This window comes from Halichoerus grypus, chromosome 1 (genome assembly GCF_964656455.1).
Source record: "Halichoerus grypus chromosome 1, mHalGry1.hap1.1, whole genome shotgun sequence".
NCBI lineage: Eukaryota > Metazoa > Chordata > Mammalia > Carnivora > Phocidae > Halichoerus > Halichoerus grypus.
In genome coordinates, this window is record NC_135712.1 from 153,684,252 (window position 1) to 153,710,190 (window position 25,939).

The 25,939-nt window shown below is 43.3% G+C and overlaps 1 protein-coding gene across 10 annotated transcripts in view; it reads right to left on the minus strand.

Annotated features, from left to right (window-relative positions):
• ANO10 (anoctamin 10) overlaps positions 1-25,939 on the minus strand; it is a 222,053-nt gene that overhangs the window by 25,175 nt on the left and 170,939 nt on the right. The window contains exon 13 of one of the 10 annotated variants that reach the window (XM_078074105.1): positions 8,705-8,731. The exons of the other annotated variants lie outside the window; for them this stretch is intronic. Within the exon in view, the coding sequence (XP_077930231.1) occupies positions 8,720-8,731 (12 nt within the window). The 3' untranslated portion in view covers positions 8,705-8,719. Of the gene's footprint in view, positions 1-8,704; positions 8,732-25,939 lie in introns of those variants that run through there. 10 annotated transcript variants of the gene reach the window in all.

The window sequence follows — 25,939 nt, forward strand, 5'->3', positions numbered from 1 at the left end:
TGTCAAGAATCAAGCCCACAGTCGTCATGACAAGACCTTTTTTGTTTTCCTTAATCATCTTTCACAAACTTGAGTCTGCCTCTATCTGTTTTTTTAGAAGAAAAGTATACATGTGTATGTAGTTCTACTATCTAGTCAGTAATAGTCATAGTGTTATTATAGTCCTAGTTAATAGGAGCACTAGTTTTTTTTTAAGATTTTATTTATTTGAGAGAGAGAGAGAACACAACTGGGGGTGGGGGGTGGGCAGAGGGAGAAGGAGAAGCATACTCTCCGCTATGCAGGGAGCCTGAGGTGGGGATCGATCCCAGGACCCTGAGATCAAGACCTGAGCTGAAGGCAGACGCTTAACCAACTGAGCCACCCAGGCGCCCCTGGAGCACTAGGTTTTAAAAAAAACTATATTGAGAGCGTTTTTTTTTGAGGGGGGAGGTCCTTAAAAGTATCAATGATCTTGGCCCCACAGACTGCTTGTTTTAGTTTCCATAGTATTTTATCCTAAGACAGGCTGGCCACAGAATTTACGAGGGAACCAGCACTATCACACACGCTCCATCATATAATCATTCTTGATCTGAAGGAAAACAGTTTCATCTTAAAAAAAAATAAAAAACTCCAAAATTTCATGTTTCCTTCTTGGCTCAAGTCTTGTTATGAAACCACTCTGGGTAAAGATACATTACATTTAAAAAGGGGGGGGGGAAGCAAACACAAAATATGCCTGCTATACAGGACTTAAAAGACTTGCTTCTTTGCTAACAGACCTCTACTTATGCTGTTAGACTCTCTTGTTAATTTTGATCTGGCTGTTTACACACATTTTTAATTTGTTCAATCATTTCACAGACCAGTAGTTTCATGGTTCAATTTGTTTCAGGCAAAATGGAGTGTTACAAAAAAAATCCCAGACTATTTTCAGGTTGGAGAAATTAATGAATTGAAATTGGAGCAAATCTACATGATTGCTTTTTTTGTTCTAATTACAGAATGGAGTCCTTCCCATAGATGTAAAACTGTTCAGTAATAGCATAATAGATATAAATACAAATATATCCCCATATTTCCTAACCTTCCCCTTTTATTCTTTGAAGGGTCCAGAAGCCATCACATTTTGAGATGCAGGTTTAGCTGATGCTTACTCTGGAGTAAGTGCTAGGCTAGGACACTGCTACCTTTCAATTGCACAGACTGTGAGAAGGGGTCCCTGTGCCCCGTGGGAAAGCAAGGGCTGTGGGCACAGGTTGGTTTGGGCACACAGAGCCTGGAATATCCCCCAGCAGGCTTTTCCCTCCCCTCAGTGGCTATAAAACTCCATAAACAAAAGACAGAGTCCCCGGCATTCCTGCTCAATTACTGGTTTTCCTTAAAGCAAATGAACACAAACAAAAAAATCTAATTCTCATAAATCTATAAAAGTATTACTCTTCCAGTTCAAAATCATAAACTACTGCACAAACACATGGAGTTGGAAAGAATGCTATAACCAGCCCACCCCCCAGCTTCTTTAAGAAATGGACACTGCTAATACTACAGAGTCCTCCTTGACAGCCCCTCTGAACCTCATCTTCCACCCTCCCCCGTCAAAGAGGAGCACTGCCCTGGATTTGCTACTCATCATTCCCATGTGGTTCTTCTCCCCTAGATGCGTCACACCTAAATGATGCAAGTGTTAAAACTTGCTGTCAGTGACAAGAGCTGGCCACACAGGGCTCCAGGGTGAACTGGCTCCTGGAGTGCTGGGGTGCGGATTCCTTTTGCTCCCATGCAGGGGTGTGCCCTCCACCTGTGCTCTCCGTCCCAGAGCTGCGCTACAGCTCGGGCCCCACCAGCTCCACAGGGGACCATCAGCCAGCCCGAGGGGCAGTGCTGAGGAGGGACATATAGTTACAGGCCTTCTCTTCATGCTCATCTAAAAACACACCTCGGTGTTTTCACTGAAGATAATTAGACAATTGTTGCCTCCAACAGGAAGCAAACGCTCTACAACAAACCAGCAGATTAAACAAGACCTCATCCAAAGTCTAGTGACAGACAAATGAGAAGGACTCTTTATCAGGAAACATCGTGCCACGGCTGACACGTTTTGTCTCAAGGCAAGCTGCCACCTTCCGCACCAACCCAGGACTGAGTATGCCTTCTCTGTCCTCCCCTAGTAGGTCTGCTAAGCCTCTCCTTCATCCTGCTCAGTTTTCAAGCCAGCTGGCGGCATATTTCTTCCTCTACTTGCTGCCCCTGCCCTGAACACTGGGCCTTACAAACAGTGAGTACTCCATGCAGGTGGAATCCGCACCAGGTAGAGACAGTTCTCAAACTGCGCACAGAGGCACCCCTGAGCACTGCAGTGAGCTCACAGGGGTGCCACAGGATATTCTGAATTTTGGAGAAAAACACAGTGACACTCAGCATCTATCAGATGGCAGTCAAGACAGGTGCTCAGTCTAATACCTAGTGAGATGAGCTTTACTAAGGGGGATGGTTTTGACTAGGGAAGCAGAAGAAAGGTCGTTTGGGCACCTGGGGAGCTTGGGGCCAGGCCGGGCCTCTGTGGGTGTGGCAGCAAGGTGCTGAGGGCAGCACAAGAGGGCTGGGCTGCTCCAGGTGTGTGGGAAAGGGAGCAGCAGATGTGGCCTCTCGCCAAACAGGGCTGAGGTGGGGGTGGTGAGGTGCTGATGGACGGGAGTCCCCTATTCCCCAGAAGATGTGAAGAAGTCTTTCTCTACTACTGCACACACCCTGATCTTATTCCAAGCACAAGGTAAGTCACATGGTGATATTTTAGATTAGCTATACTTTGTGACATAGGCTTAGTCAGCTCACCTATAAACTTTGCTACAATTGATTACCCTCTCCCCCTTAGAACACGTGTTCTGCATTCCAAAGCATTGGCTTATAAAAGGATCTTTCAACCTACTATTCACTGAGTACCTGTAGTGGACACCCTAGGGTATGTCCTAGGCTTCACCCCCAGTGATTCCCATCTGCTGGTTTCAGGCTGTGGACAATCCCTTTCCCTAGAATATGAGTGGGAGCTGGAACTTGCTTCCAATCAACAGAATATGACAAAGGTGATGGGACGTCACTCCTGTGATAGGATGCATTATATGACAAAGGGGAAGAGATTTTGCAGATGTAATTAATGAGCTGACTTTAAGTTAACCAAAAGAGACGTGCTGAGGTGGCTCAGTTGGTTAAGTGTCTGACTCTTGATTTCGGCTCAGGTCATGATTGCAGGACTGTGAGATTGAGCCCCATGTTGGGTGTGGAGCCTGCTTAATATTCTCTCTCCCTCTCTCTCTGCCCCTCCTACCCTGCTCTCTCTCTCTCTCTCAAAAATAAAAAAAAAAAAAATCAACAAATTTTTAAAAAAAAGTTAACCAAAAGAGAGATTATCCTGAGTAAGCTGGACTTAATAATAAATCGAGAGCCCTTTAAAAAAGGGTATAGGCTGTCCCTGAGGGCAGAGACTGAAGCACAGAGACTCTTCACTGCTGACTCTGAAGAAGTAGGCTGCCATATTGTGGAGGCCTATGGAAAGGAACATGGGAAGGAACTGTGGGTGGCCTTCAGGAGCAAAGAGTGCCAGCCCCCAGCACACAGCTAGCCAGAAAATGGGAACTTCACAGTCTTACTGTCATGGGAGATGCATTCGGCTAACAATTGCAGAGAGCCTGAAGATCTTTCTCCAGTTGAGCCTCTCATGAGACCAAAGCCCTGCACAAGATTTTGATTGCAGCCACTAAGACCTTGAGGAGAGGACCCAGTTAAGCTGTGCCCACAGAAACTGTGAGATGCTAAATGTGTGCTGTTTTAGGCCACTAAGTTTGTGGTTGTTTGTTACAGAGCAATAGAAAACTAATACAGTGCCCAAGGTAGAAACTATTTATGCTACATTCTCGATGCATTGAGTACATGAAACAGTTAAGCAGAAACGATCTCCAAACATTTTATAGTTTTAAATAAATGACATTTTTGAAAAAGGTTTTATTTATTTATTTGAGAGAGAGTGAGCATGAGTGGGGGGGGAGGGGCAGAAGGAGAGGGAGAAGTAGAGTCCCTGCTGAGCAGGGAGCCTGACATGGTACTTGAGCCCAGGACCCTGAGATCATGACCTGAGCCGAAGGCAGCCGCTTAACCGACTAAGCCACCCAGGTGCCCCAAATAAATGAAGATTTAAAAAATGTTTTAAATCTGTGCTACAATTTCCATCTGCAAATTGATCTAACCCATCCTTTTAATTTTAAGCAAATCCAAATTCCTGTGTGTTGCTTGGCTCTTCTGGCAAACTGATCCCGGTTTTTCAGGATTTTGATGGCTCTAATTTCTAAGAAACTCTATCCTTTGGTGAACTCTAAACACGTTAGTTCCACTCAATCGCACCTGGAGGAGTCCTGGGGTAAACAGGGTGTTGTACCTGTGGACTCCTAGAGCAGTTTGCAGGGAGGAGGCCAGGTGGGATGTGAGAATGTCCACTTTGACCCAGAATGTGGCCCAGGAATGGTCAGTTTGACCCAGTGACCCTCTATCAACCCACTGTGTTTTAACTTTTATGAGAAACTGACAAATTACTCCTTAACATTTTTTAATCTGTAGGTTTTTTCCGAAGAACTAGAATTTCAACCTAGAATGTATACTTATCATTACCTAATTATTGACAGATTTATCTAATATTGTTAGAGTACCATCAGCTACTTTGTCTCTCCTTTGGGCCTGAAGAGAAAAACAATTTTGCTCTGATTTCCTCTAAGTGGCGCCGTACTTAAGGTGTGCCGGGGAGGGTGACGTGGGGCTGGCCTGGCCTCCTCTGCGGTGTCTGGAGCAGGCTGCAGATGGTCTGCCCTGAGTCACAGCCTTCACTGCTCACAAATATGATGGAAACACCCAAAGCAGATGATGCGCATATGCTTTCCCTCACTACGTTCACCTCATTTTCAAAACTTTGAGGCATTTAGTTAAAACTGATCATGACCACACCTTTAAACTTTGTGAGCCAAGGCTGAAATCTTAGAGGCGAAAAAGGAGCCACCATCATCTGTTTATTGCTGATTTTGAAGCAACAGTGGCTTTGTAATGCTGGTAAGTTACTAGCACCTGGAGAGCTGTCTCTTGTACACGCATCATGGCTGATGGGAGCACGGGTTACTTATAACACTGAGGGGCTCACAGGACGAATCATGAGGCACCCAATTCATGACAGTCAAAATATGCAGAATGCACTCTAAAGTCAGTGCTGTTAGTCAGTGGCTCTCCCCAAAGCCAACTGCTTCTTTATGTCCCCAGTGACTTACGGAGCTGTACCGTACGCTTTTAGAAAGGCAAAATTAACAACTACAGCAAAAAAGATGAAGTGAACACTAAATTCCATTTAAAACATTTCAAATTCGCCCATCTTGGGGAATACAGGCATTTTAAACGATGATGCCTTCGGCTCGCATGACTGTCATTTGAGCACTGGGGGAGTAGCCCAGCGGGCTGCCGCACCCTACAGTGTGCATGCCGAGTCTCCCAGGAGAGCTGCCCTATGGCATGGAGGCGCCTCCGGGGTGCCTGGTCCAAGTCCTCGAGTTTAGCCATGAGGGCACTGAAGCAAGCCCAGGCTTGCATGGCTTCTCCGTGCTAGAGGACAGCCTGGAACCCATCCCGCAGAAGGTCCCTTGACCTAAAGGAGACTGCCCAAATGGCTGCGGGTGTTCTGACCCCAGACAGAATGTTTTTCTCCTGCGCTTCCTGGACGCCCAGGGACAGGGCCTGTCCCTGACGACCCTCTGCTAGGTTAAGGCTGCTACCTCAAGCAGCAGTGCGGCCACCACCTCCTCTGGGAATACACAAGCAAATACGGAATCACCGGTCAAGGGGGGCAAGGTCACTCTTCCACGCACACCTGCCACAAGCCAGGTACTAAGAAAACAGAGAAGCCACATGCTGGCTGTGGCTATTCCAGGACACAGGTAAGTAAACCATGACCACATGTAGCACAAAGGAGAGCCTCACTGTGGTGGTGACCCAGGAGTCCTAAGAGAGGACGACAACATTTCCAGGAAGACAAGTTGGACAGAAAGAAGGGAGTCAGCAGAGTAGGGAGAGTGTGCAGAGGCAAAACCACCTGGGGTGACCCAGGAATCTGGTCACTTCCACATGGCCAGAGAGAGGGGCTGGCCAGGGAGATGAGGCTGAAAACAGCCATGGGGAGGGGCCGGGATTTCTCTGGAACGTGGAGAGGCTGAAGGATTTTGAGCGGGAGCATACCATGGAGTTTTTATTTTATTTATTTGTCAGAGAGAGAGCAAGCACACAGCCAGGGGCAGGCAGAGGGAGAGGGAGAAGCAGGCTCCCCACTGAGGAGGGAGCCCGATGAGGGGCTCGATCCCAGGGCCCTGGGATCATGATCTGAGCTGAAGGCAGACACTTAACCGACTGAGCCACCCAGGCGACCCCCACAGAGTTACATTTGGAATTGGGACAACAAGCTGTGGTAGCAAAAGGGCAAGCGGATGGGACAGAGGAGAGACGGGGGCGGGGGGAGCAGTCAGGGGCTGAAGGAGCCATCCTGGAAGAGAGGGTGAGAGCCCCTTAACTGATTCTTCAACATATTCCTGACTAAAGGGAAAGTTTACCTACACAAGGACTGATACCATTTAAAAGGTCAAGTTAGGGACTTGAATTACTAACCCCAGCAAGGGAAACCTAAAAACACAGCTTATTACTTTAATGAGCAGTTCTTGGTCACAGGGAATTCTCAGATGATGTAAAAGAAGAATCTTAGTTCATCTAAACACTGATTTATTAACATAGTTCATCTATTAATTATATCTTAGAGGCTTAAGCTATATTATTATACTCCATAGAATGATAATTTCTGTGCTTTTTAAAGTACCAAATGAAAATAGAGACATAAGGGAAACCAGCAGGATATACTGTGGTTTTGAAAATGGGTTTGATTTTCAACTTTGTGCTTGCTCCTTTGAGGAATTCAAAGGTATAATTTAAGAGTCTGGCAACTGAAGAATTATAATCAGCACTTACAATTTCACCAAATATGTATCACTTCCAAATCTGCTCCTTCCATACCACCCTATGTTCTACTTACTGCCTTGCTTGAGACGCACAGAAGGCACATAAAATGTGAATTTTATGAGTGAATGTGTGAGTGGCACGACCTGCTGGAGGCACCGCACCCCGAGGCCAGGACTGGGTCACTCTCCTCATGGCTTTTCACCTTTATATTCTGGCTGAGGAGTCTAGGTACTGAGATCAGTGTAACAGCTTTGTAGCTCTAGATATTTTCTGACAAGTTATAGTGCCCAGCCGCTAATCTTCCCTCGCTTTCAAGTTGCCTTCACTGTGCACTATTCAACAGTACCTGGTGGAGGTGGTCTGAACCCCAAATCACCACCACCGCTGCATCCACGGAAGAGGGATGGAAATGGAGGGGTCTGTGGAGCCACAGCTTTTGGGGAAAAAAGGAAGTACATACTATCCTTACTTCCTCTACAGCCGAGCATCTCTATCTTTCAGAATCATCTTTCCCAGATATAAAATGCAGTTTGTGTTACTTATCACTAATTACCGCAGGGAACTGGAGTGAATTGTACAGTTAATTTTAAATATACAATAAAAGAATCATTACACGAACAAAAAACACTCAAAAGTATGTGCAGATTACATTACTCAATTGTGAGTAAGTAAGATAAAAACCAACTAACCCATCTAATTTGTAGTTCACACTTGGGGTTAATGTGTTAACAAAATACTGGATTGAAAAAAACAGTATAAAGGCTGAATGTCTCTCAAATGTCTTAAGGGGAGTTTACTTTTTATATTATATTTGCATATTATTCTTTCTTTTTTTCAGCATATTATTCCTGAAGATCCATCCTTTAAAAGGGAAACTGGAAGGAGGAAGAGAGTGATTTGAGTCCTTCATTTGTGTTAAATGAGAAGTTGGGATTGTTTCTATCATGCTAATTGCTTTGAAAATGAACAATAAAATGTATTACTTTATGTGAGATTATCTAGCTTTCTCCTCCCTCACAAAATCTACCATATTTAACAGAAGCTGAGAGGAAGGTAAAACAAAGGGAATAAGAATGGTATACAAGTTGTTTTTAACTGTATTTTACTAAGAAGTTGTTGCAAAAAGACTTCCTCTAAGTAATTTTAAATATATCTTATTACTGTTATTTAAAAATTTATTTTAAAAATATTAAACTCTTCTTGCTGGGCTCATATCTGATTCTGCAGGGCAAGAGTATTTGGATTCCATTACCTAGATTGTAATGGAACCTTTTATGACTACAATATTGTGAGTCTTCCTCTATTTATATTTTCTTAAAAAAAGAAAGAAAGAAGAAGATGTTCCAAGCCTGCAGCACAGTAAACTACTTTGATGTGCTCTTGGAACCATAAGAAAACACTGATGTGCCTTTTCAAGCAGGGTGCCATTTATATAACCAGCAAGAAGGTAATGTTACCAAGCCCATTTCGTCCCACTTACCTCATCTAGCTGAACACTCAGAAAATCCATGACTGCCTACTGCATTTAGTTGCATGAGAAAATATACTTTGAATACAACAGTGCTATATTTGTGAAAAAGAGGCTTTCTGTGAACATTTTCAGGTGGAGACCATGACTCCAAGTGGTCTGAAGAACAGCTCTTCTCTGATGACTCTCAAATATACGATGCCGTTCTGGTAACATGGCAAACAGATGCTACCACCCTTCTCACTGGTTTACCTGTACAAAAAGTTCCAGAACATCAGCATGACGAGGTCCTTCAGCTGGTGTGTGTATATTTTTGTGTGTGTGCACTGAAACCAAATTATGACCTGAACGATTATGTCTGTAACCTTAGGCAACAGGTGGTTAGGTTCTCTAGTCCACTCAAAGGTAGTGACGCTGTAGGGAGGTGGTTTTAGAGCCCTGACGGGGTGACTAAAATGTTAATCCCACCTTACTGCCGTCGACAGTAACACGCAGAGAGAGCCGGAGCCCACTATGGGGCCACACTTAATACCACCTCTGTCCAGGGACTTTCCTGTCAGAGAAACTCACTTTCCCATTTTATTTGTACTCCTTCAAAAGCAGACTGTACTGATTCTGACCATGGTTTTACAGCTGTGAGAGTCCAAATGCAAATGGAAACTCGATGAAGGCAGATTGAGTGAGATTTAATCCTCTGGAAGCCCAGGAGGGCATTAGAGAAGGGGAGCTTAATTCTGAAAAGACATTATGTTTTTCCTTGGTTCTCTGTTCCCTAATCAAATCAATGGAAATGAACTTGAAGTGCCTTGCAGAGCAGGCTGGCAAGAGCGATTCCCCAGGGCCCCCGTTCATGCTGCTTCCCTCTCTGGAGTGATGCCATTGTCACAGTGCTCAGAACAGTGGAAAATTTATACTTTTGCTGCAAACAAGCAGATGGTTTCAAGTCTAATGGAGGACCATTGAAAGATGCCTCAGTCTGTATTTTGGAGCTCGGGAACAACTGTGTCTTGGAGTTATTGTTTCCCAGAAAAATTAACATTTCGCCCCGAGACGGCCACCGTGTTAAGACATTATTAACTCACATGAACTTAGTTTTTTTCTCTCGACAGCTAACCTGTTTGATTTGGACACCCTGTGTCTGTAGACAGGATAGGCCCAAGTTCCAGAGAGGGAAGATATATATATGTATTTTTAACAAATCATTCCAAATAATAGGGGTATCCGGACTGTCACAAGCTGACATGTGATGGATTCCTGAAGCTAGGGATGAAAAACAGCCAAGTCCTACAACCACATGTAAATGAAAGTCAAACCCACTCCACCGCCCCCACAACAGCTCATTTCCACTTAACCACCCTCAGCCAAGGGGTCGTGGTTTGGAAGGGGATCTGAGGGAGCCAAGGGGGTGGTGGGTGACATGAAGCTTTAGACAGGTGGCAGATCGGAAAGGCTGACGCATCTTATTTTAAGAGAATATGGAGAAGGAGGCATCTAGAGATGACTGTCAAGATGCCTGATGGTCTAGGGGCGCTGGGATGGCTGAGTCGGTTGAACGTCCAACTCTTGATTTTGGCTCAGGTCATGGTCTCAGGGTTGTGAGATCACCCCGCGATGGCCCTGTGTCGGGTTCCATGCTGAGCTGAGCCGGGTGTCTGCTTTTCTCACTCTTCCTCTCCCTCTGCCCCTCCCCCACACATATGTATGCGCTCTCTAAAATAAATACATAAATCTTAAAAAACAAGAGATGCCTGGTGGTCTCCAGTGTCCCAGGCATCACACTGGCGATGGCCCAGGACATAGCCAATAGCCGGTGGTGGGCTGGCTGTTTGGGAGCCCCCCCGCCTACTGCCTGCAGCTACTGTCTCCATTCCAGAGGGCTCTCCAGCACTGCTGAGTCAGCAGCTCATCTGAAAGCTAGTGCTGCCTAGACCTCAGGACACCTCCGTCACAGTTAGAGCACTCTTTCTGATCCAATGAAAGAGACCATACAAATGGCAAACAATTATCTGTATTCCCTGCCCTGCTGGCACAATAAAAATTATGTGCACTCTGATCTGAAGCAAAAGCTTCCCTATGGCAGAGCCATAAACAAAGCTTGCACTCAGGACCTGGCAGGAGGCACCTTCTGTTAGAGCTCTCAACTGCTCAGCCTTTCGTTTCCTGTTTCTCCCACCCTACTTTGTACTTGTCTCAGCCTCAGTCTGTGGAGAGGCTTCTGGAGAGGATGGACAGGAAGTGTTCTCTTCCCTAGAATGCATGCACTTCTTGGTTCTGGTGGAGATGGCCCCTTGTTTGCCATCTGGTATGGTGAGTTAATTATGACCATCAACAGAGGTGGACCATTTTCTTCAGGGGACAGCAAGTTAGGCTGGTGCTGGGGTTGCATCTCTGACAGCAGGATGTGAATGAGGCCCATTCTCACCTCACCTGCTGTTACCAGGAAAGCGGCCTGCATGTCTCCCAGGCCCCACAGGGAGCTGAGATGGGAGGGCTCCAAGCCCCCCCACCCACGCAGGCCCCCCATTAAGAGAGGGCAGCCTTCATGAGAGCAGTCATCCCTGACACACAGCTTCCAAAGTGGGACTGCTGGCCCAGAGCATAGACCACAAGGTCTGTGGCTATCCCAGGGGAGGGTTTGAGACCTAGTGCTCTGAAGACTGGAGGACAGAACCAGCAGAATACAAGAGAGGTGCATGAGCATCTGCAAAGATAAACAGAAGAGAAAGCAGGATAATTTGCTAAAAGGAAATGAAGCAGAGAAAAAAAAAAAAGAGAGAGAGACTGTAAATAGTAACCCAAGCACAAAGAAGGAAGGTTAAAAGGAGGGAGTTTGGATAACATAAAATTCGAAGAATGGACACTCTGGTCATGTAGGCCTTTTCCTTTCTTGAAAAACGGAAAAAAAGAAGAAGAGATGTTGATGGGGAGTGGGGAGGAGGAGGCAGAAGAAAAGAGAAGTGTGAATGACATACGCACACAGACTCTACAGACTACAACCCCAGAGCTCCGTTCTACTCTTCCTAGATAGAAACTCTAAGCTCTAATTTGTTTCAAATCCACTCCTCGTGAATTCTGCCATGGAAAGAGCAAGTGTGAGCCCAAGAAGAGCTATCCAACAGAGCCCCTCATAAGTTTTGAAGGAACGCCACTGCCCAGGGACTTGACACCAGTTTTCATGCCCAGAAATTCACTGGAAATCCAAATTAGTTTTGGTTGATTAGCATTTCAAGGTGACCTGTTTGGGGTTAAAATACAACTGGATAGTAACTATTTTTAAGGAATCACAGGCGGGAGGGGATCTGAGACAGTCAAGAAAGTAGGTAAATCTCCAAAGTAGGAGTTCCTTCTCTTCTGCAAGATCTCCAAGGATGGAGAATTAAAACCATCCATTTCTAAGGATGGAGTATTAAAAAGGAGTATTTTATCTCCCAATGGTCAAGTTCTCCATTGCACCCAAAAGAGAATTCTGTTATTCATACCCATCTGCTCTCTGGTGGAAAATGGTAGAACAGCCATAGACTCAGAATCCATTGCTGGCCTGGACCTGACTACCTACTCACCCTGTGTGGTTATTCCTGTCATTATGCCCATTTCATAGAGGAAGAAACTGAGGCCCAGAGATGTTTAGTTACTTTGAGTAAATTTGAGCCCCAGAGTTACTTAGTAGAGAAGCTGGGATATACCTGACTCCAAAAGCCATTCTTTTAACACCTGGAGCATGCAAACCACCCATCCTGCTCCTGGCATATTTTATATCCTCTAGAGAACCAAAATGCTTCATTTAAGGCCAATGTTTTGGTACAGACATAAAAATGACAATTCCTTAGTGAGTTTCTCTGATGGTAACTGTTTAATCACACATCATTTTCACAGAAATGATTTGTGCACAGCTATCCTGAATAAAGTCTGAATAGCCCAGACTGATGTTTTTGGAAATGTTTTTCTACAACTTACATTTAAAAAAAAGAAAGTGAATTCATTAGTCCAAGAAGTCAAAAAAAGCAACATGGCTTTATTCTGCTTCTAATCAAAACAATATTTATCACATGTGAAAGGAGAGGCGTTGGTGCTGTGTTTCCCAGACATTTGGCAGTTCATTTTCTCTCGTGCCTGTGACTAAAACCAGACTTGAAAATTAAAAATAAGCCTCTCATTTTTTTTTTAAGACAATTCAAACAAAAGAGCCTGCAAATCTACCCACACAAACACTGCTTTAAGCAACTTGAATGAAGAACTGGAGAGAATCTTGAGATCCATTTACTTTCCAAATAACAAATAAGAGATTTTTTTCCAAATTGGCTTGTAGGGAAGATCAAGAATTTAAAGTTACAGCCCTGATAACGTAGTTACCGGGTGGACAGTAACTGCCTTGCACACTTGATCTGAAAGGACAACCAGCAACACAAAAATTAAAAAAAAAAAAACCCTCAAAATACAACATTAAACAGATTTTTGGAAGGAAAAAGGAAAAGGAAGGTGATGTATTTTTGAACTGAATTTCATAATCCAAGGACATTTTATCAGGCCTGGTATTTTGTTCTTTGTTCTCCTACCACTTTCTTTACCTGTTCTCACCATTTCACCTCACTGGTCAATGGCATCACCAAGGACGTCTAGTTAAATGCATGAGATGTTCAAAATCCAACACTAATCCAGACTAGCAGATTAATCCAGACCTATTCAACCACTCTGGGGAGGTGAGTACATGTAGTCAATGCAAGGGATCATAAGACAAGTTATTTCAAATATCCATTTCACGTACCTACCAATCAATACATTAAGTTATTTACATTGCCAATTAAAACCTTCCAGGGTGATTTCCAATTTCAAAGGGGTTTTATTTATTTTTTTTTAAAGATTTTTTTTTTTTAAGATTTTATTTTTTTATTTGACACAGTGAGAGAGGAACACAAGCAGAGGGAGAGGGAAAGGCAGAGGGAGAAGCAGGCTCCCCACCGAGCAGGGAGCCCGATGTGGGGCCCGATGCCAGGACCCCGGGATCATGACCTGAGCCGAAGGCAGACGCTTAACGACTGAGCCACCCAGGCGCCTGTCAAAGGGATTTTAAAGGGAAGTTAAACTCACTGTTTTAGAACCTACTATGTACCAACCACTGTGGTACGTAATTTTATATAGTGAATTGTATTTTATTTAATGTCAAATTCTATCTGTTTCTTCTTTTTTTCAAAAAGATTTATTTATTTATTGTTTGAGAGAGAGAGAGAGAGAACGCACTGGGGAGGGGCAGAGGGAGAGAGGAGAATCTTAAGCAGACTCCCCACTGAGTGCATAGCCCAACTTGGGGCTCGATCCCACAATCCTGAGATCATGACCTGAGCCGAAATCAAGAGTCAGACACTTAACCGACTGAGCCACCCGGGTGCCCCTCTATCTGCTTCTTCTTAAGCATGAGAGAGGTAGGATAGGAAGGAAGAACACTGGGCAAGGAGCCAGGCTCTGGACCCGGCTGCCTTTATTTGTTTGACCATTTAAACTTCTAGAGTCTCTGTCTTCTCATCTATACAATCCTGGAGTGAAATCTGCCAGGCTGACCCTCATCGGCTGTGTAAGAATTAATTACGATTAATGGATTTGTGAGTGCTCTGGTGACAGCAACGTTCAATGACTGTAAACAGCAAGCACTGTTCTATTCCAGGCCACATTGAGGTAGGACCCTAGATCTCTAAGCAAGGCTCCACCCCCCAGGAAGGACTAATTCTACAGTCCATAGTATAAAGAGGTATAAAGAAGCAGAAAGGCCTCCAGGACGGCACAACGAGAGCAATGGTATCAAAGTCCAAAGAACTATCCTGCATGGTAAGTTGGAGGTACTAAGGTAGTAACAAATTGAGGGGAAAACTTGGGCAAATCGCTAAATCTTTACTGGTTGCTATTTATGCAGAAAGGGAAGCCAAGAGAATGCAGGATTTCAGAGCCAGAGACCTGGGTATGCAGCATGGGCTTTGTGATTTTAGACAAATCACTTGTTTTTTTTTTTTAACTTACTACATAAAAGTAGAGAGAATAATGTAATGAATCCCTATGTATCTACCTATCGCTTAGCCTCAACAATTACCACCTCATAGTCACCTAGCCTCCTTTCCTGGATTATTGGTACATTAGTTATCTATTACTGTAACAGATTAATCCAGAATCCTGTGGCTTAAAACAACATGTATTTATTTCCATGCTTTCTGTCAGCCAGGAATTTGAAAGCAGCTGGGTGGCTCTGGCTCAGGGCCTCCCACGAATGTGCAGACAGGAGGTAGGCAGGGGCTGCAGGCAACTGAAGGCCTGACTGAGGCTAAGAGCTGGGGATGACAAACTACGGTCCACAGGCCAAATGTGGCCCACTGCCTGTATTTATAAATACAGTTCTCTTGGAACACAGCCTCTTCCTTTCATTCACATATTGCCTGTAGCAGCCTTTGCACAACAGCAGCGGAACTGAGTGGTTTTGATAGAGACTGTATGGCCTACACACCATAACTATTTACGACCTGATTCTTTGCAGAGAATGTCTGCCAACCCTCAGACCAGAGAATCTGTTTCCAAGATGGTTCACTCACTTGGCTGTTGGCAGTACGTCATGTTTCTAGTCATGTGGGCCTCTCCATTGGCTGCTTTAGTGTTGGTTCACAACCTTGGGGGTTCTCTGGGTGAAATCTGAAACTGGCCCCCATACATAAAGGGCAGGGAGAGACTGAAGAAAGAGGCTGGCCACTCCAGAATGGTAGGTGGCAGATTTAACAAGCAAGGAAAATGACATGGGAGGCTTGTCTTGGGTGGTCACAAGACGAGTAGATCTCCATACCTGCCCACCAGAATCTTACAGTTCATACAGAGACCTTAAGGGGGCTTGGTCATATATGCAATCCAGAGGGTCTCAACACCTACTCTCTCAAGGCTCTGTCCCTGCAATGGCTCTTAGTGTGGGAATGGTGGTCAAAACGTACACTCCAAGGACAGGGGAGGAGCCTCTGACTGCCTAGGTCCAGCTCTCGGGTCAACCAGCAGTCAGACCTTCTTGACCCCCTCCAACGTTGAATGTCCTTGCAACATGGCAGCTAGTTTCCCAAGAGCAAATGATCCAAGAAGGAGATGATTGATCCAGAGATAAATCTGGATCTGATTTGGCTATGTTTCTTACATCTGGGAAAATAATTAAGATATATATATATACATATGGCTTTTGTCATCAAGAAGGTCTGATTGACCTAGCCTCTGAAGAGACATACCAACATTCTGTGGTCTATTGGGATGGGACTTCAAAAGGGTGAAAATACTTGGGAGGCAGGGATCATTGGGGACCTTGGAACGTAAGACTCACAGTTAGTGACCCTTTCATTAATCTATAAAATCAGGGTTTGGGACAGGATCAATAATTTTTCTTCTAACATTTGACAATTACATGATGTAGGGAATTTCTGATAATTTATATTTTTATGCTTTGGTCACAGAATGTACTCAATATTTGTTGAATTTTAATACCTGTATTTTAATTTTGACTCATATATGAATTCAGCATAATTTACTATTTATGTTCTGAGAGCCGTTATTATTATGGATTGATTATTTTCCCTTAATTAGGTAGTATTTCAGAAAGTTCCTAAATCCAAACATTTCTTGTTTTCTGTATTCTTAGAAGATAGAGGCAAATCTGTGTTGTTCTTAAGGATTTACTTTTAAGTCTAAATTTTCTAGTCTACCACTCACTGTATTTTCAGCCCAATCTCTTAGGTTTACACTCATTGCATGATATAATATTTGATCATATTCCTGAGGTTCTATAGCAGTAGAAATCAATGGAAAACAACACCATTTATTATATTAAATATTTTCCACTTTAGCAATTTACTAGTAATTAAAAACAAAAGTTAAAAAAAGTCTGTGGTTTCCTGACATAGCAAGTACTCAATAATGGTTTCCTAAATCCCAAATATAACATGCAAGAGATAATTTCAAAGTCAAAAGACTAGAATTTAGTAATAGAGAAAGGCACAAAGAGATGGGGCTTTGACCCTAGTGATGTTCATTTAATTACTGACTTAGTCATTCAACAAATATAAATTCTGTGTCTGGAGTAATCCTGTCCCTAAGAAGCTTCTAGTCTGGGTGGTCACAGACAAATATCTTTGACCTTGGTGAGCCAACAATATCTTTAATATCCTAGAATATACAGTTAAAAAAAAAGTAAACAGCTGCATTCATAATAGCCCAGGCATTTTCCTGGAAAAGAAAAGCCTGCTCCCACACATGCTGGCCCGCAAGGAAATATAACTATTACTCTAGTACAAAGTCTGAGATTGGAACTCTTAGAACTTTTAGTATCTTACCAGAATATATATTTTTCCTCTTAAAATATATAGCTTTGATGGGTGAAAGAGGTAAAAGTGATGAAGAGCACACTTCTCGTGATGGAGCACTGAGTAATGTACAGAATTGCTGAATCACTATATTGCACACCTGAAACTAATATAACACTGTATGTTAATTATGCCAGAAATAAAAAAACCCCATATTTATACATCTATATATATAGTTTTAGGCATTCTGAAATCTCTAAGATAATTTGTTATAAGGTGAACTTTTTTCTTTACAAATACAGACACATTTTGACGACAAATGTGACCCCGGTCCAAAGCACGGGATGTCACTCCTAGAGCATGGTGAACTTGAGGCCTTTCCGTATAGAATGGAACTGTGGCTTCCAGGCCCCTTCTGCCCACACTGCTTCTGGTTTACTCACATGCTGGCTAGGAAAATGCTAAATTTTATTCTGTTTCATGGCCTGTTCAGTAATTTCCACAAGTAAAAATAAATCTGGATCTGATTTGGCTATGTTTCTTTCATCTGGGAAAATAATTAAGATTTACAAATTTAAAATTTTGCTTAGAAAACCAGGGGAATGAGATAAGTAACAATTTCTATGGATTGTTTACTAGGGTAGACAAAAATGATCAGAGGTTTTCTAGAGCTTTAGTGAAGCATCTTATTTTAATGTCTGTATGACTCTGTGTACTCTATAGCATTTTTTCTCTAGTGAGAACAGAAAATGCAGGGGAAAAAAAATGTCTACACATCAGTGGTAAGGAGAGGATTGTTCCAGAGTCTGAATTTTGCAAAGTAGAAACTACTTTAAAATTCTATCTGGCTTGATTTGGGCTTATTTTACCATCTTCTGGGAGCCATGACTGTTACTGATATCAACCACAGTCAGTCCAGAATTTGAGCTTTATCAAGGCTAGATATGGGGACCTTATAAAGTGCTCAGACCTGCAATTCCTCAGGGTGCATTCTCTTCCCTAGTGATCCCAGAAAGGCATATGACCTAAGTGTTTCCATTTTTGCCAGAGAACCTATTTTAAGATTCCTCTTTTCTTGTCCAAGGACATCACTTGTCATTTACTTAATATATTAGCTTCTGAACTATGTTTGAGTCAACAAACTTAGTTTGATGAGGTGGAGATTTATTCAGAGTCTACTGGGCATCAGGCCCTGTGCCGGATGAGGGAATGCAGGAGTAAAGAACAGCTGGCCAAGTGTAGTCGGGGAATGCACAGAAGTGGGCACCAGGCCCCTATGCCTCGCAGTGGAGGGAGCGCTCCCCCCTGAAGGTGAGGTGTGTGAAGCTGCGGGCAGAAGGGAGGTGCCGGGGTGGTCAGTTACAAAGTAGCAGGGGTACTTGGGAATCCATGAGCAGTGCATCCTGCCAGACCTGAAAGGAAGAGGAAGAAGAACAGGAGAGGGGGCTGAAGGGCCACACAGAGCCAGTATTTGTTAAAGCTTTAATCACCTGGGGAGAAGTATCATGCGTGGATTGGAGAGAAATCACAGGCAAATGGCTTACAGACCCTAGGCCAAGAACCATTCGGAGTCACTGCACACACAGAGGCTTAGAGCAGTGCCTGGCTCACATGACCACCCACTGCATGCCAGCCTTACCCCCCTCTGCTATTATTGCTGCCCAGGTGCGTGTAGGCCACGAAAACAGGTGGCGCTGCTGCAAAGGTGGAATGGTGACTTGTCACCTAATCCGGTTTCATGGCACCATTTTCCCCAGAATTACTGCCTGGCTCACCCAGTGATACAGGGCACCCAAGCACAAGGTAGTCCTTGCCCGTCCCAACTCCCCCCACTGTGTCTTACACTGTCTCACTCGGGCCTCACTGACCATATGGGGTAGGCACCACCTCCCAGGGACTCACTGTGTTGGGGAGATGACAACATAGGAGAAAGGGAGAGGTCAGCTCAGAGGGGCCACCCCAAGTCTCAGAGCACTGTAGCTCACTAGACCAGGACCATCCTTCCCCAAGAACCGAGGCTCCGGCACTGTGTGCCACTAGCTTTCTTGGAAGCTGATTCTTTCTCTGGGCTCATATCCTTCTGAACCACATGTTGGCAAACCAGCTTGTGATTATATATCCAATAGCCAAATGCTTTAGCACCTTCGTTCCAGACTGTGATACTTTTAACTTTCCCTTAAAAATGTTTATTTATCTACCACAACTTGAGAGCACACATGTAGGGAAGAGAAGTTCAGAGGCTATTGGTAAATGCTGGAAATGGTTTAAATACACTTAACCCAGTGCGCCTGGGTAGCTCAGTTGGTTAAGCGTGTGCCTTTGGCTCAGGTCATGATCCTGGGGTCCTGGGATCGAGCCCCACATCGGGCTCCCTGCTCGGTGGGGAGTCTGCTTCTCCCTCTATCCTCCCCCCGTGCTTGTGATCTCTCTCTCTCTAATAAATAAAATCTTTAAAAAATATAATAAATAAATACACTTAACCCTAGGAAACAGACATTACTTAAGGCCGCTGGCCCAGATGGCCCAGCCCGGCAAGGTCCCACACCTGGTTTGAAGCCCTTGAGGGCTATAATTAGCACTGTGGTGTCCTCTTAAAGTCCTTATCTTGCTCTTTCTGACTGACTTCTGGGGCTGTTATCTTTCTCGAAACCTGCGTTTGGACCCAGCACTCTGGCGTCTGTAGGTACTCGGCTCTGGGACGGCTGGCTGCCCAGAGGCCAGTTAAAGTGGTGACTCTACAGAGGATATGGTGTCCTTGTGCTCCAGGACACTGAGCGACTCCTTTCTATTTTTAGTTAAATCTCAAAATTATCCAGAACTGAATAAATCAATTTGAAAAGAAATAAAAGGGCATTGCTAGGATGATATTTACCGTCTAGAATTCTTTGCAAAGGTCTCACCAACTGAAGCCTGATTATTTGAAAATGTCTCCTGCAAAGCAAACAGTTTTATGTTCCCCAGTTTGCCTCTCACCTTCAAGTACATCTACCTTGCCTATATATTTAGAAATGCCATAGCTTCCTACCTGACACAGAAGAAAGAACTGTTCCCAGTACCTCTCCTTTCCTCCGTTCCTCCCATCACAGCTGAGAGCAGTAACTAGGACCCACAGAGCACTTCTCCAGATGGGCTCCAGGGCTCCTGCATTAGAACCAGTGCTGGGCGAAAATGCAGATTTCTGGGCCTTTCCACAGACCATGCAATCCAGCCTCTCATTTTATAAAACAAAATACTGAGTGGCAAAGAGACTACCTGCCTCATTTATGGCCCAGACCTTGCTTGTTCTTGGCACTCACCTGACCGTGCTTGGGATCTATCTTTGCTGGGGACTGAGGATTAGGGGTGGGGAGTTTGGAGCAATAGGAAGGGCTTTTTAAATGTAGGTGCCTGGGCCCCACCTGAGATCTAGGGAATCCGACTCTTCAGGTGTGGGGCCCAGGCACATGTATCTTTCAAAAGTTCTATGTTCGAGATGCACAGCCCAATTTAAGAACTGTCCAATGACTTAAATTTCTCAGTCATGTTTTGTCCATAAAATGGGAACCTGAATTGAAAAGTAGCAATTCAAATGAAAATTAGACATAATATACTAATTATTCATAAGTAATCATTTCTGTTGACTGATTTACTATCAATTTCTGGTCATTTAACAGTGAAAATGTCAGGGGATAGGCTAGGCATTCATGAGATTTATTCCTAAATATGTCTTTAAGAACTCCATTTATGACCTGGGCCCACCAACTGACCAGGGGACACAGCAGAAGCTCTGTCTGCCTTTGATACATGGGAACAGCCCAGTGAATTGAGGCTCCACTTACTTACAAAGCAGATAGTTAAATGTCAGATTAAAGAAAAATAAGACAAATTCTATATCCTAGAAATGTCAGTAGTTCAGTAAGTAAACTGATGACCTACCAGTTAATCTGAGTTTTTGAAAAGCACTCAGTGGGTGACGTTTCACGTTGAGGACCTTCTGGGCTTCTTTGGCCCTGTGGATAGTGAGACTAAACAGGCAGCGTAGTAAGAATCTTCGCCGACTGACAGCAGCAAGAACTGGCGAGGCCCAAGCAGCAGTGCTGACCACACCACAAAGCCCTGGGCCAGCAGGGGGGACAGGAGAGGGGCAGCTGGCCCAGGCTCTTCCGCCCAGGTTTTACCCTGGACTTTCCATTCTCAGATTATAGCTTTAACTAACAAGTAGTGGAGAGGGGGCTACCTTTACGTGGTCTGCAGTTCAAGACCCTAGGACACCTTGACCACAGCACTCATCACCACCTCCTGCCCACTTGATGGATCAGACACATTTGAGCCACACGTGCACAGATTTGAAATCACCTTTAGTGCAAGCTAGCTATGACAAGCTAGCATGTCCTGTTTGAAGGCGTTTGATAAATATAATGAGTCAAAGCCTCCAGACCCTTAATAGCAAGGTCAGCACCAGAATCATGTTTTCTTAGAAGGTGATATTAATCTGAGAATCGTATCTATGTCTTCAAAAGAAAAAAGCCCAGAGAGACTTAAATCTTTTAGATTTTTTCTTTTAAAATTTTAGTTATTTATTTTAATTTATTTTAATTTAAGTAGGCTCCATGCCCAGTGTGGAGCCCAAAGTGGGGCTTGAACTCAAGACCCTGAGATCAAGACCTGAGCTGAGATCAAGAGTCAGATGCTTAACCGACTGAGCCACCCAGGTGACCCTGGATTTTTTTCTTCTTTTAAAATATGAGAGAGAGGGGCACCTGGCTGGCTCAGTCGGTAGAGCATGCAACTCTTGATCTCAGGGTGGTGAGTTCAGTCCCCCATTGGGCATAGGGCTTACTTATAAAAAGTAAATAAATAAAAAATTAAAAAAAAACCCATGAGACAGAATTTTGGTTAGTGCTTCATTTTTCAATGACGATGCGTATAAATAAATTCTGCCTTTGAATTAGGGCTTTGCTTCACTGTTAGGTAGGGCATATCTGAAGGCAGGGGAAGTCAGGAGCTGAGATGACCTGAGAGATCATTTAGCCATGTCCACAGCAAACACTCATACCTATGAGCCCCCACCAAAGCAAGTATAACAACCCTGCAGTAGGATTTCTAGGTAAATGAATTTAGTAATACGAGACATGTTAATATCCAATATCATTACAGACCCTTTGCTTTTTAGACAAATACATGACAACGTGAAATCCTGAGCGAGAGGAAAGCCTTACTAGCATGGAGCAGGATCTCACCTTGACACCGAGTTCAGGTGTGTACACATGGCCAGGGGGCTGCCTACCCCAATCTATGGAACATCACTAGAAATGCAATCAATGCGGAAACCCGATTTACCAAAACTCTTCCCAAGAAATGCTGTACAATTAAAACATGTTGTGCTTACATACCCCCTAAAAGTTTGGGTACTATGTGCCCTCCCACACAATTTTATATTGACATAGAAAATCTACACCATAAATTTAGTAATTGTAAAAATGTATTTGCTAGCTTACTGTAAATATTGCATATTTGCATACTACAAATACTAAAAACAAACTATTAGGTCACTCTTTTAAAGATGTCCAAGAAATTCTGTGAAATGCCATAGGGATGTGACACGCACCATTACCTATTTAAAAAGCAGGTGAATATCCTCTTAATTAATAGTAACAATTTCATGTTTTTCCTTTTTCTCCTCTTTGAAATCCTATTTCCTTACCATTTTTCCCTCTTCTTTTATCCCAATAAAATATATATTTTTTTGCTTTAAAGTATCAATTACTATCATACTTACTTCACTAATATGCTCATAAATGGAAATTTAAAAGTTTAAAAAACTTCCCGTGGTGCTAAGTCTCACCATAAGTGTTTAAAATTTTCTTCTGGACCAATTGGTCGTTATAGTTATGACTGCTGCATAAATGATAAAAATTACATAAATATAATATACATATTGATAAAGAATTATTGGACATAAGTTCCCAGATACATTTTAGAAATGCATCTTTTAAAGAGATGGATTTGGTTTCGGCAGTCGGGAGGGAGATTAGGGTGCCTTAATGGAACACAGTTTAGCCCCTGACACCTCCATGTTGTAAGGCTCTCTCTCAGCTGTGAGGCTTTCACCCTGGGGTCAAAGCACAGGGTAGGGTGCCTACCTTCTGCTAAGGAAGGGAGGACAACTGTAGGCAGACAGGCTGTATGGCCCAGGACAGCCAGGAGGGACTACAGGGCACCCGGGCCTCCTACAACAACATTTTAGGAAAGAGGATGCATATAAATTGGGGATCTGAACATTGAGGCCCTTATAATTGTCTGTGCCCAAAGGCTCCTCACAAGTTTAAGGAACTTGGCTATAGGGAGGGGCTGTGCTCTGCGCCTCACCTCTATGGTTTTAGCCTCTCCGTTAAATGGGGACTAAACAAGTACTTTGAAATACCGAGTGGGGCGCCAAATTCAGGTTGGTCTGCCCTCTGCCTTGGTCTCACCCTGACCTCACCTGAGGACAAATCCCACTTTGCCTCACATCGCCTCTAGATTTCCACATTCGATTCATGCCCTCAAACTTCGTGTGTAAAATACATATTATATGAAAATAAATTTTACTCCAAAAATTTCACCTGATGCTTACATTTATTTTCTAAGGGGGAAAAAAAAAAAACCAAAGCATATGAATGTTTGTAAAAAGAACAAGGAAGGAGGAGGAAGAGTGTGTGAAGGATGCGCTCAGGTATGTCTGAAAATGGCATTAGGGAATTTAAGGAATTATTCAAACCACCAACATGAGGGAGGACTTTATTCTTCATTTACTTACATGAGTGTTTTAAATGCAGAAAGCAAACAGATAACAAACGGCAAATCACCCCCCTCCCAAAGAATTCCTGTTGCCCTTAAACAAGTAGTACATGGTCAGAAAATTCAAGCTGTATATGAAAAGAGTTATCTTAATTTTATTTTATAATAGATTTTATTTATTTGAGAGAGAGAGAGCATAGCAGGGGTAGGGGAAGAGGGAGAAAGAGAAGCAGACTCCCCACTGAGCAGGGAGCCCAACGCAGGGCTCGATCCCAGGACCCTGGGATCATGACCTGAGCCGAAAGCAGACGCTTAACCAACTGAGCCACCCAGGCGCCCTGAGATATCTTAATTTTTCCTCAAAGGCAGCTAGTGTACTGGGTTTCCCAGAAGCCCTTCTAGGAAAAATGCAGGTGTTTGCATTCGCCCATTTCTCATCCCTTCCTTCCCTTCTTCAAAATTTAACTCAAACTTGTTCTGTATCTTGTTTTCTCCACTTGCTAAAACAGCAAATACACACTCATGCATGCATGTGCACGCACATGCACACAACACACACCCCAGCACAAAGAGACCTTTTTAAAAAAGCGGGTTCACCGAACGTTCTCATGTGGAACCATTATCATACTATAATTGTTTTAAACTGTCATGATCCCGGGGTCATAAAAAATTTTATTTTTATTTATAAAAATAAACTACTGAGTTTAGTTGTGTCTGGGTTCTTGCTAATAGAAATGCTTCGACAATGGTATTTTGGTCCACTTTGCAGTTATAACTGTTACCCTAGCAAGAGTCATTTGGTTGGAGGGTCATCTAAATTTTGATTCAATTGCATTCTAGAAAGGCTGAGCCAATTTACACTTCTGTCAAGTACAGAGAAGTGTCCATTTCCCCACACCGGGCGAGAACAGGTCATCAACCAGCATTTGCCAACAGTGAGTAAAATGTGTTTCACTGTTGCTTGAACTTAAGTTTCTTTAATTGTGAGTGAGGTTGAGCACCTCTTCCTATGTTATGCTTTGATTACTGGGTTGTCTTTTTTAATGGATTTATCAAAATGCTGCTTGAATTAAAGATATTAATCATTTCTCAAAAGTTGCTAGTATTTCCCCAGTTTGTCCAGTTTAACTTTTGAGGTTTTTGTCATCTAGAAGCTTTAAATTGCCATACTTTTTATATCTCTTACCTGTCTGAATATTGTAGGAGGGTGGTGGCAAGAGGTATGTAAGGTACGAGGTAAAATAAAGTGTAATAATTTTCCTAACCAATTGTTTGTCATCAGACAATCCTTCTTTTTCTCCACTACCACAGAATGTTAATTTTACCATAAACTAAAGTCCCGGTTTTATTTGGGTCCATTTACAGGCTCTCTGCTCTATTCCACTGATCTATTTCTTCCCTAATTCAAAATGGATTTATTTATTTATTTTTTTCTTTAAAGATTTTATTTATTTATTTGACAGAAAGAGAGACAGTGAGAGAGGGAACACAAGCAGGGGGAGTGGGAGAGGGAGAAGCAAGCTTCCTGCCGAGCAGGGAGCCCAAAGCAGGGCTCAATCCCAGGACCCCGGGATCATGACCTGAGCCGAAGGCAGACACTTAACAACTGAGCCACGCAGGCACCCCTCAAAATGGATTTAATTACTGTAACTACTGTATTATTCAGAATACATTTTAATATCTGGCAGAGCTAAAGTTCTCATTTCTCTTCTTTTTCAGAAATCTCCTTGCTATTCTCAAATGCTTATTTCTATATATTTGAATTGGCATCACATTTTCACAAGACTGGATCTTTCGGTCCCAGCAGAGTTTTAAAAATACTCTTCATATAGATTATCCATATTGTTTTCATAAATTACTAAAGGTTTTCTATTTTGGCTTCTTTGGTAAATGGGAACTTTTCTTCAATAATATTTTCAAATGGCTATTATGTCTTATGAAAGGAATAAATAATTTTAGATAAGCCTTGTAACCTACCTCCTTACCAGGTTTTCCTGTTGTGTCCAATAACATATCTTGTGATTTTTAGATTTAATAACCTTCTAATCTTCAATGAATGACACATTTGCCTCCTGCAGGTTACCTGACCTTCTCACTTCTTCCTCCTGTAGAAGTGCATTGGTCAGCAGCCCCGGGACCACGGGAAGTACCAGTGGTGGTAATGGGTTTCCTGACACTGCTGTGAGTGCTTCTGGTGGCTACTGTGGAGCATGATGCTTGTGCTTTGATTTAAGATACAAACACACTGGCTAGGTGAACTTGCCCCGCACCTCGGAAACCGAAATGCAGTCATCTAGCTTTCTCCCCCGCTGCGCCCTGCTGGTGGACCCACACTTCTTCTTCTCTGTACTCTTATCACAAGTCTTATCCTGGGGACACCCTGCCTAATCAGGGG